Genomic DNA, 12,631 nt, shown 5'->3' with positions numbered 1-12,631 from the left:
GGGAATGGCTCTTTTTCTATCGTGTTGCTACGAAGAAGAGCCATTGCCTGAAACGTCGCCGATATCTTCTTTTTCTTTCAAGGTACTGTTATTGACGAACGCGTTCAGAGAGTTAACTTTTTTCCCTCGTAACGAGTGACCGGCTCAGACTCCGCTATGCTGGTCACGAACAACTTGCGCCTCAAAGTGGACGCGTAGCAAAAGCTGTCTGCAAGGCAGGCATTGCCCGTGTTTTTGAAAGTGACGCACACGACACTGCCACGAGATGTAACACCGCTGGCCAGAAGCCAGCGGAAGTTGACGTTCGCTTGCTGAGTCGCGCTGCGGATACGGAGGGCTTTGGGTCGTGGTAGTTGAGCTTCGCCGGCGGATGTGGGGAGGACCGCTGCCTTCTCTTTTTTTACGATCAGTGGAAACAAGAAGATGCTCGGTGTAGTCGGCACTTTGCTTCGTTCATCATTTCGTAATTTTTTTTTTCACTTTGCTTTATGTAAACCCCCACCTCTTGCTCACTCTCTCTCTCGCTCTCTCTCGTTCTGCACGCAGCCCTTCTCGCGGTCCGACGGCCTCCGACGGGTAGCTCATATCAGCACGCAGAGCTCCCCGTCATCTGCCACCGAGCACACGGCCTCCTCCATCGCCCACTGCTGCCTTCTCTATTTCAACGTCGCGTCCCTGTGGTCGATTCATTTTCTTCAGCGTCGTGTTTGTAGCCAGACGGTAAACAAAATGACTTCTACTTGCACAATCATAGAGGGTATATGAACTTGTCTGCCTTTTTTCCAATAACCAGAAGCTTAGGGAAGCCCTGCTTCAAATCTGCTTGCACTGTAATCTCAGGTAATCCAAGCTATTTTCACGAATCTAATTCGATCTGATTTTCTTTCTGCGAAGATTACTTTCTAGGATGAGCTTAGACTAGTCTTTGAGGTAGGGATTAAGGTGAGGTTCTTCCTTTTGGCATTTGCTAGCTATTATGCGTCTTTCTGCATCTAAGCATCCCATCTAAAAGTCACGCGCTATCATCAAAGGAGGTAAGTTGAAGAGAGAGAAAAAGAAAATCTTGATAAAATATATCACACACGGTCCAACAACACGGGGGAGAGAGGAGACAGATGAATGCTTAACCTCATTGAATACCTGCCTGGATAAGTAAACAGCTGATTTTTCGAAGAAGGAAAAAGCAAACAGGGATGTTTGATTAAGACTTCTGGAGATTACTCTGTCATCCGATAGACAAAAGCGCAAAAAAAAAACCCACAAAAAACATTTGAGCGACTGTGGCTTGCTGTCTGTGATTCCTTCTGTCTGACTGGACAAAGCCTTTCGCGACTCCTCCACACGCCCCACGCACAGCAGCGCCGCAGCCGCCGCCGCCACTAACCCGCAGGACCCCTGCGAAGTGTAAAGGGCACGTTTCAACGGGCTGTCAAAATGTTTGTGCATCGGTGGGAAAAGGGGGCAGTGTTTGTTTTCACTTAGTGAGGTGCTCGTACAATATTTGTGCTGTCATTAGATGAGTGCACAACCCCCCCCCCCCCCTTGCAGGGGAGAAAAAGAGGATGGGAGCACTGGGTTAGATGTTAGGGGTCATGGAATGATGTAGTACTTGATTTCTTACTGTAGCATCCCTGCCCTCCAATCCCCCAAAGATCCTGGAATTGTGGAAGATGGAAGGACAGCAGGAGAGCGGGGCGAGGGAAGACAGGATGGGGGAGGCAGGAACATTTGAATCATTGTCATTTGCATATGAACTGGTCTGTAGGCATGCGTCATTGTGACAGGAGGAGCGATAGAGTTAATAAAGAAAGCTTATAAACGACACAGCACACACATGGAAACATCCCAGCATAAATATTTTTAAAGTGTTTTAAAGTTCCTTAAATATGCACGTTTTGGTCAAGTCAACATCTAGGCGATGCACATTTTTCCTTAAAGAGCCCTTTGTCAATCCACTGCTGGATTATGACCTCCCCAAGCCATGTCAGTCCACGGTGAAGTTGATTGACCATACTTCACCACTCTGGTCAGTGTAGGTTGGTGAAGGGCCAGGGTACCCGGGGCTGGTTCAGATATCAATTTGCCAACGATGTTCGCCTTGGCCAGGTTATCGAACTCGGGGAGTTGGATTTACAACATAGCGTGATAACCACCGTGCCACCAAATCGCTACAATACACACGTGACACATTTCGAACAGTGCACCATTGCAGCAGTATTTAGAACAGACCTATCTGCAGGATAGCTGCTAGCACCCGAGTCGTGTCCTTCTACTTGCAAACATTTCACTCTCACGCTGCTCTCTAACCGCACACTTCAATCCGGTTGCCCGTTGCACTGGCCACGCCGCTGTTGTGCAAAATTGAACGCGCGAGGAAATGGAGAAAAAAAAGAAACAAAAACACTCATTATTCAAAACGGAACGGCAGCATCATCTCTTCCCGAACACGGCTAAATATTCCGTACAAGCGTGCTGAAATTGTGCATTATTAGACGGCGCGTGTGCGGAGCGTTGGAGACCTGCACGAATGCAGCTGCCCATTAGCATGCCCAGTGCAGCGCACCTCTCCATTGTGCGGTAAATCTCGCGGGCGCAGCAGAAACGCTTGGCGCGAGTGAGCAGGCAGGCAGGCACCCATATTACAAATTGCTTTGCTCGACACACAAATGAAGATATTGTATTCTGCTCAGATCTTTGAGCCGACGCGATTCCCAAAGGTGTCGGACCTGACTCCGTCGTTCTGTGAGCTGTTTAAAGGCATCAACAACAACAACAATGTTGTCGAAATTCTTCGCCGTTGACTGCACGCTAATGTTGTTTAGCACTGACCTGGACTGCCGTGTTAAACGAGCCCCGTGAATATTTGACATGTGCGCTCTAATGAGTAGTGGCGTGAGCCGTGGCGCATTGGAGTTGGGAGTTGTTTAAACGGAATGCTCCTTTTTATGCCCTAAACTCTCCGCGCCCATTAGAGATTGCAACGCAGGATCTTTAGACTGCCTGCGAGCCCTGAAAGTTATCTGGGATTAGATTATCGAGAAAATAGCACAGGATTGAAGGAAAACAGACCATTACTTGAACATTTTCTGGCAGACGGGGTTTTTTTGTTTTGCTTGTGATAACATTTATTTCATTGACATAACGTTTTAAATGTTGTGACAGATGCCAGAGTCGAAACTTGCTTTTGTTAAACATATACCACCACCTCATTGCACTTGCATTCACAACTATTGCACAGATGCCTTTGTCTTTAGAGCCAAGAAAAAAAACTGGACCGGTGGTAAGAAGAAAAAAAAACAACCCCGACACTCACTGCTTTCTCTTCTTTGTCCTTTTAAATCTAATTTTCCTTCACAACGATGGCAGGAAAGTAGTTGCTTCCTTTGTTCTTCTAATCTTGTTACTTCAGTGCACTTCTTAAAATGCAGGTCCTTGTGCACTGAAGGTCCTTTTGTATTTGCAATGAACTAAACACTGGACTTATTGGTCGATGGATTAACTCCAAGCTTGGATTTATGACAAAAGATGACTTTTCATCCTTCCCTCCCCCCGCTTTTGCAAATACAGCGCTGCATTACTTTTGTACAAAGGTGCAAGCAACCATCATGGCCTCCGGTGCACACGAACAATTAACATTAAAAGTCAAAACGTTTCTGCTTGATTGTCATTGGATGTGGCTCCATTAAACAAAAATTATGCGTCTTCAGTATATGCTGGGTCAGGGTGTAGAGGTCAAATTCCGAAGTCAAATTAATTGACTCCCCTGCAAGTGGAAGAACACCAAAAAAAGGGCTTCTTGACATAGCCCGGGATTGCTGGCAGCCCCATTAGCCGTGGTAAAAGTTTAACCAGAAGGAAATTATATATAACATACTCTTAAAAGTTAATGCTCAGAGCAACATTTTTACCCCAGATTGACTTGTGAATGCCGTTGAACCATTCACTAATACGTCTTAATTCACATGAATGCACGCCATTTACTTTCGTATTAATCTTGATGGAAATGCAAATAAATGAGTTGTGCGCAATTTGAATAAAAGTGGCACGAGCTTAAAAGCCAATTTTCTCGCCCCTGCAATGGTTAATGAGGAACAATGACCCTTAGCATGAGGTTAACCGGTTTTGGACTGATTAGTATTGTTCATGTATTACATTTTCTTCCCATGAGCAATCCCTTGTTTTATTCCAAATATTTATACATTTAGCTTCCCTCCCTCTCTTAGAGATCAACAGTCTGTGTTTATTTCCTGCAGCAAATGGTAGGCTGTCCTGTAAATATATATATTTACTTTATTGTTCAAAATGTTAAGGCATTTATTTTGAAAAACAAACAAATATATGCTCTGGCTTGCTTCTGATTTCACTCACTTAATCTTCCATGACTTATGTGAAGCATGACCAAAGCCCAATATGAAATACAGACTGTGGTGCAAGCTCAAAAAACATGCAGCATGGAGACAGCGGAATGCTTATGAATGATTCTCTCTCGTGTACACCACTTTGTTATGCATGCATCAGAAAGCAGTGAGTGAAATTAAATGAAAGAAATATAAATGTATTCTTAGAAATGGGGGGAAAAGACAAATTATTAAACCATGTCTCTTTCTAAATGAAACAATAATTATATAAATTTCGATTTAAAGCTTTCGTGACTGCAGGGATTCATATTCTTGGTTTTTTCGGTAAAGTTACGTAGAAGAGAAATAATAAATTATTGTTTTAATTTTATTGTTTCCCTTCTACGTGACTTTACGGAAAGAAGCAAAAATAATAATTTTTATATTTTTTATTATTATTAATCTCTGGATGGAGCAGTGGCGTGGTGGTTATTTTGCTGCGCTTTAGTCCCATTCATCCCAGTTTGACTCTTGACCATGGCGAACGCTTGTCGTGAGAGATATCTGAGCTGGCCCTGGCCTGCTCCTTTCACCAATCCGCATTGACCAGTGTGGTAATGTCTGGTCACTCAACCCTCGTGACTGACACGGCGTGGGGAGGTTTTTGTCCAGCAATGAATCAACTGTACAATTCTTTTGGATTAATAATTATTTTCAGCTGGGTTAAAAGAGCATTGTGCTCACCGCTGTGCCAGTAGCCCACCACTCTTTCTTAATACATGTTTCTAAAATACGCATGACTAAATGTTCGTTGTATAAGCACTCTTGTACCATTTATTGGTGAATTGGTAACAAGTCAATTATTTGCTTGCACAAGTAAAATAACTGGGAATAGACATGTTTCTAACACTGCCATTAGAGTGTTATATACGATATATGCCAGCAGGGTAGGTAGGGATGTGATTTGTTTGAGTCGTATATTTCCTCGCCCATTAGTAAATGCTGATGTGTTTTTGGAAGTGTTTTCAATATTTTACAAAGTGTTGTTTAATACTCATCGGTTCGCTGCGTAGATGTTACGCAACTATGAGCTGGCTCTTTCATTAGCAAGCATAAGCACGCTGTATCGTGGGACTCTCAAGCGGTGGGAAATTTCATTTCTGAAACTTTATGAACCGCCCTTCATGAGAGCAGAGATCGTAAAAAAATGTGAGCTTCTTCTGCTTTCAAGTCACCCAACCAAAATTTCAGGCACATTTTCTCTTAATGGATTAAACGCACCAAATTGAAATTAGCACACTTTTTCCTTAACATTTCAAAACGACACGGATTGCCACATGCAGTTCGCATTTCATTGCGGTGATGCACCGTTTTTGTTGTTGTTGCAGATTGTAGGCATGATGGCTTGACACAAAACATCTATTGAATGTCGGCCAATCTAGAAACAGAACACCTTGACCCATTTCACTCGTTAATGTGTACAGAAACTAGAATTGTTGCCATTGAGTTTTCATCGTTAATTTCGGAGGGTTTTTTTTAAAATAACAGAACCCTCCAATTAGAACTCGTTGATAAAATTCAGTCTTCACAAAAGACGCATTCAAATTCTCCTTTTGCGTTACTCTTTACCTTTGCCAGTCATAATGACCTGTCTTCAATTGCTTGCTGTCGCGAGATAAACAAAGCGGCATTTCCTCCAGCTGCGTCCCTCCAACATTAACGGTGATGTACTTCGACAATTTGTTGTAAAATTGCGTAGAGCGCTTACTCTACTGCGCTGTTCTTCACTCGCGTATTTTGCTTCCCAAAAAAAGGAGTGACCAATGGAACTCGCGCACGGAAACAATGCTCTCGCACACGATAAGACACGCCGCACACGAAACGTTTCTCCTCTGACATAACATCTCGTGAAGTTGAACGTTGTACAAAAACACACACATTACCAAGTCACCTTTGGAAATGGTTTGATGTGGGATTAGGAGAGAGGGAGAAATGCTGCACCGGTGAAAGCGGAGTGTGCTGCACGCATTATACCAAAGGCATTCCAAGACACGTGTTACCTTCAGCTCTCTAATGATTACAACATAGTTTACCTGTACGTTTTTTTTAAAGGCAACACTGAAAAAAAATCAAGCATTTCTTTTGAAAAGCAGGACCCTTAGGCAGCAAACGTTATAACGGGCTGTACCTAATTAGGTGGAGGTTTTAATTAGCTTGCGGTGGAATAACATGCAAAGGGGGGTTGTTCCCAAGCTACCGGCTTCCTGTTCGCCATGGTGACAGATGCGAATGGCCCGTGACTTGCCTCATGCGTAGTGGTAGCCGGTGGTGGTTGGTTGCGCAAGTTCTGAACACACCGCTGCGTGTTTGCTGGATGATGTTTTTTTTTGTTTAATTATATGCGTGCGCTGGGGTGGGTAAGGGATGAGAGGTGAGGTGAAGCATGGGGTACTCCCATGATAGGGCACGGTTCACTGCCTGCACTGGTGGTCGCGCGCGAATGAGTAAAGACCATGGGGAGGTTGCAAAGCAGCAGGAAATAACAAAACACGACCAGAGGAAGAGACAAATAAGTGATAGAATAAAAACTTTCTTTGGCATCTCTGTTAGCCACCTGTTCTGTTGCAGCAATAAACTAGACTTTTATATTCTTAGGTTTTTTTCGGTAAAGTCGCGTAGGAATTTTTTTTTTATTAATAAAAGTAAAATAAAAATAAAATAAAAATCACGACGTTTCGGAGACAACACACTTGATACAGCTATCGTGCTGTGACGGTTCCACCTGAAGACGGAAGCTTGTGTTGCCTCCGAAACGTCGTGATTTTTATTTTTTATTTTATTTTCATTTTACTTTTATTAATAAAAAATTTTTTTACCTACGTGACCTTACCGAAAAAACCTAAGAATATGAATCCTTGCAGTCACGAAAGCTTCAAATCTAAAACTAGACTTTATTTTATTTTACTGACCTCTTTTTCAGAAGGGACCTGGCCCCAAATGATTGCTCAACGAAGTAGCTTATCACGTGGAAATGTATAGCAGCCGTATACTCTAAACGCATCTTGATTCCAAAATGTGGAGATAAAAACTGGAGGACTTGGAGACAAATCCACGCGACCATGGGGAAAACATGCAAACTCCAAATATACAGGTGTCAGGATCGAACCAATAGCTTCCTGCATACCGGGTGAGGTAGTTAACATAATGCCACCATGGTGCCCATGCCAATAAATCAGGCGAGGCCCTTATATGCACTGCACATGCACTCGTTGCCTGCCTTTTAGCAACTTTCTTTCTCACATTGAGACGAAACAGCACGAGCCATCAATAAGTGCTCAATTGACAGTCGCTTCTCACTTTTAAATAAGATTAGTTAACAACCATAAATGTATTACCAAGCTACCTTTCAATGTTTTATGGCTTTTATTAAGGGAGTAATTTGGCTCATAATTGTAGATTTCCCCCCACATTTGTCACATTATATTTATCATATTGGTAACCCGAAGACAATGTTATGGTTTTCTTTTAATAACAACATGTGAAATTGATAGAAAAAAAACATAATCCACGATGATTCATTTTAAGCTCGATTACTTCACACATTCCTCAGAATGCAACCCATGAGGTCCCAATGAAACCGGCCAAGTATGAAATGGGATATATATTTTTTTTATATATAAAAAGGCCTCAGATCCTACTTTGTTTCAGCCTTCAGATTTTTAGTGGCTGAATAAATACGGGGGATTAAAGTTTTGATAAGGCACATTGGGAGCACTTATATAGTTTCAGACGACATGAGCCCCTGGTGTGCGATCAGCTATGTTTCAGGTGTCGCGGGAACAAAGGAAATAGGGAAAGAGCTCTCAATCATCTGCGGTGAGATTTTTTTTCTCTAAAATCACTGTCCATGAGGATAGGCCCGAAGGCCTAAAATGGCAAGTAGCCATCAACGAGCAGCACCTTTGAAGGTGTCGCAGACAAGAATTGACGTGTGTCGTGAATAGAATAAGGTTATCAAAAGAACTTGGGAAGAACAAATAAAGGGAGAGAATTCCAAAGTCGCCATGCAGTGCATTGAAAGGAGCAGAGATAGAAGTGTTGTGATCTGGAGTGTAGTGGTTGAAAACAGCGTGGATGAGATTAAACAGTCTGGTAAACATAATCCTAAGCCATGGGTGGCGTTCCATTGCAATAGTAACCGTGTTTGTATGCATGTTGAACTTTTTTCGCAACGTATGTAGCCAAACATGCTAATCGGAGGTGCGGGAACGATGGTGGTCGCGATAGAAGCGCAATAAGAAGGCGACTGCCCACCGGTGAGAAAGTGACTGGAATGAGTAAGCGAGCGCCAAACTGTCAATAAACCTGACTGCTCAACGCTACATTCTACGAAGGGGACATCGAGGCAGGCGGAGCTCGGTGTTGCACCCGCGGATAACACGACGGCGCCAAACGCTCGCAGGACATACCGTGCTCCAGGTGCTCGATCTCCCCGATGCTGCCGTCCGGGGTGCTCCTCTCGTGCCCTTCGTCCGTGAGCGGCGTCAGCTGGTAGTAGCAGCAGCCGCCTCCTCCCCCCGGGAGACCGGGGCCGTGTTCGGCCCCTCCCCCGGAGCCCGCGGGACCCGAGCCGAGCTCCATTGCAGCTCCCGTGATGCCGCCCGGCCGGTAGGCCATGGCTGGCCCCAGCGGAGGCCCGCCGTCGGACGTGTCGCCGAGGCCGCTGTCGGCGCAGCTCTGCTGCGACGAGCCGTAGCACTCCCCGTCCAGGGTGAATTTCACACGGCGCTGGGGCTGAAACGTTCCGCACATTACACGTCTGCTGTCTATTCACCTTCGAGCGCACGCATCGGTCACACACACTTTGGCCCACGCGGGTCCGCGTGAACGAGCAAATTTGATTGGCAAGACAGTGAACGTTGTGACTACTGTGTTGGTATTTGTGAAGCGTGGAGTGGAGGACTGGGGGCACGGTAGAGCACATGCGTTTGTGTTCTCCCCCGTGGTCGTGTGGATTTTTCTCAGGTTCCTCCGGGTTTGTCCCACCACATTTAGAATCGACGCGCGTTTACAGTATTTGGCTGCTTATAAAGTCCACATGATCACCCACTTCATTGGGCTATTGCTTGTGGCCAGGTCGCTTGCGAAAAAAAGAGCCGGTGGATGAATAGTGCTTAATACCCACGCTGTAAATCCGCGCTCGCGAAATTTGCCGACGTATTCTGATCTCACGGGAACACCTGCGCACGTTTACTTTGGGATGCGCATTTATTTATTTCGAAATTACAGATGAAGTGCACTTTGTTTGGTTATTGGGGACATTTTAAATAACCCCGACAAATTTTTGTTTGTTCAATTCAGCATTGCACTGCAGAATGGACTGCGATGTAATAAGAAATGTGCACAAAGCAACCGACTCAGCAATATCACCTTTTGCAGGTTCAGTACTTTTTTCGAGGAATCCATTATGAATGTTTACTATGTCTCACGTATACACTTGAACGCGTGGGATGTACGCGAGCGGCAAATGTAACGGCAACGATTTGGACCTAATTTTAATACAACGGCGTGGCCAGTCGGCATGAACCCCGGTCTGCCCCCATTCTCCGAGGGGGGCGGGAAGGACCTGTCAAGTGAATACCTGCGGAGTGACATTCCATGCGATTCATCAGACCGAAAGTGCGTGCGGACGTAAAAACGCGATTATTAGTTTGCCGTCCGAGCACAAACGCGACGCAAAAAAATTGTCACATCTATTTCCAATTAGCCGGCTCGGGAGAGAGAGAGAGAGCGAGCGGCAGCGCAAGAGCAGGAGGAGGAGGTTTATTTGTGGTCACGGCTCGCGCCATGAATAAAACATCGCGAAATTACGATTCCGTTGGCGGAGCCAGCGTGCAGGGGTTCGCCGCGAGCCGGCACATTAATGCAGCATTGATTTGACAGAGCTCCGCTGGAGTTGAGGGCTGCTGGGTCTCAAGTAAAAGAATACATTGACCAATGGCATCCGCACGCAAGTGAGGAAAACGCGGTTACTTATTAAGTGCGTGTGCACCGCGTACATAGCGTTTTATATGATAAGTTACGCTTAGAACGCATCTGTAGTTGTCGGCAACTCATAGTGCGTGATGCGTGTTATCCGTGGTGGATAAAAAAAAAAGCGACAAAACTCGCACTTGCTGTTTTTAAGCAAGACTGCTAAAGATCAGACGTTGAGGTGAGGCTTTGCTGCCCAACTGATTTCCACGGTTCGCTACGTACAGTGCGAAAGAAGTTCAACATACACAAATTATAATTACGATAAATATTGCGGGAAGGGGGAGGGGAATGAAACAGCTCAGTGGTTTTGGGGACTGGGCCACGAACCCAGCGTTGACTATAATACAGGTTTTTTTTTGGGTTAGATCGCGTGAATATAAATGCGACGTTAAACCCGCCAACACCCGACACAGCCAATTGGTCAGGTTTGTCATGTAAACACAACACACAAAGTCGACACTAGTACAGCACACCGGTTGTGTGTTAGTAAGTCCCTCAACATTCACGATCTGAGTACGACGTTTTGCCAGTAACTACAACGAGCATCGCCGGGCGACGGCCAGACCAGCGTTGACTGAATCTCATTCTCAGGCATGGGCTATAAACAGGAGAGGCGTGCAATATCTGCAGCGGTCCTCAGAGGTCCCTCAACTTCACCAACTGTTCACTGATCAGCGGTGAGGTGTGGTCTGAAACACCCCTCCTCACCCCTCGTGACCGGTAGAGTGGCTGGGGATGCCTTTGCCCAACAGTTGATTTGCCAAATGATATGTGATCGAAACATCGTGATATTTTTTTTATTTTTTTATTTCTACCTACGTGACTTTACCGAAAGAACCAAAGAGTATGGATTCCTGCAGTCACGAAAGCTTCAAATCAAGATTGATATGTGATTTATTGTATTTTTATTATTATTTAATACCGCATGGGATGACACTCTAAGCCGTCATTCAGCTGAAAGGGGCTGCATTTTTTTTGGAGAGGGGGGGGCAGCTGCTCCAGGTGCATTCTATACAAAGAGCCATTTACAGTCTTTAGAAATGTATATTTTTTTCCGGGTAAAACGTGTTTTTTTTTACAAAAGTCGTGTCTCTCTCACTTGACTGACTTCGCACCTTTCGAAACCATTCATTTTTTTATTGTTCAGGTTCTTTATTTTTGCGCATTTTGTACAAATTGAACATTTCGCACCGTGTGGGTGTAACACCACACAGTGCGAAATGGTGAGATGGAGACCACTCTTTGTCACTGGATGGACGTATGCTGCTACTGCCCTTGTATTCATATCATCCCTCTCAAGCAAGAGCGGGTTTTCCCTCTGTATTGTGAACTAAGTCACCTTTTGAAGGTTGCAGGGAGTGAGCAAACAAGAAATATATATCAGTGAGCCTTACCTGGTGAAATAAAATAAACATTAGTTAACTAGGTAATCGATGGTACGTGCACAAATCTGGACCCTTTTCCTGTTTGTGGGAAATGCTCAGCAGAGATTGATTGATAATGAATTAAAACCTGAGCTTGCTGGAGGCCAGGCCTGATCCTTGCTGTGGCTTGCAGAGCTGGGCACCACACCCAATGTGTAATGTAAGCACCAGACCACAGGTTCTACACATTATACAACCATAGCCCAAACTGGGGTTATAAAAGCAAGAGGAGTCTTGTTCATCGACTGTAATTCGTGTCACTCTACGCTTACTTGGTACGTTGTGTCGATCCATTGTAATTACGGCTTGGGGCTTCACATTTAAGAACAGTTTAATTCATTGACCGCGTAAATATTGTTCTCACAACTTCAATGACTACACCTTAAATTAGTGGCGTTTCATTATAAAACGTGAAAGTCTGTGCGGTTAAAACGTAGCCGCTCTCATTAATGTGTGTTCACAACGCAAACACTTCAGCTACAACTTATTTCGAGTGGACACTGGGCCCAAATCTTCTCCTCTCACCTTCCTGTTTTGAGGTTGATGCTAGCTCAAAATCATCATCTGCCATGATCAATCTACTGCTGGATGAAGGTCTCTCTCCAAGCCACCGTCACCGCATTTCACTATCACGTGATCTATCAATCCACGCAGCACCCACACGCGAGCCAATCCCATCGCTCAATCTCCTCGGTGGATATCTCCTCAGATTCCGGTGCGTTCTGAGCTTCCACTAAGTCGTTGTTCTTCACCTTCGGTCATCGTCCGTTCTAGCCATGACACGTCTTTCCCCAGCTCGCGTCTCTTAACATTTTGCATGGTAGCAGAAAACTA

The 12,631-nt window shown here is 44.8% G+C and overlaps 1 protein-coding gene across 1 annotated transcript in view; it reads right to left on the bottom strand.

Moving 5' to 3' along the window:
- The window catches only part of LOC144722732 (protocadherin-9-like), a 62,027-nt gene that overhangs the window by 20,242 nt on the left and 29,154 nt on the right, over positions 1-12,631 (bottom strand). Inside the window, exon 3 of the mRNA XM_078601082.1 lies at positions 8,807-9,131. Within this exon, the coding sequence (XP_078457208.1) occupies positions 8,807-9,131 (325 nt within the window). The remainder of the gene's footprint in view (positions 1-8,806; positions 9,132-12,631) is intronic.

The sequence above is a fragment of the Lampetra planeri genome, chromosome 15 (assembly GCF_965212315.1).
Source record: "Lampetra planeri chromosome 15, kcLamPlan1.2.h2, whole genome shotgun sequence".
Classification (NCBI taxonomy): Eukaryota; Metazoa; Chordata; class Hyperoartia; order Petromyzontiformes; family Petromyzontidae; genus Lampetra; species Lampetra planeri.
This window is presented reverse-complemented; position numbering and strand designations above follow the sequence as displayed.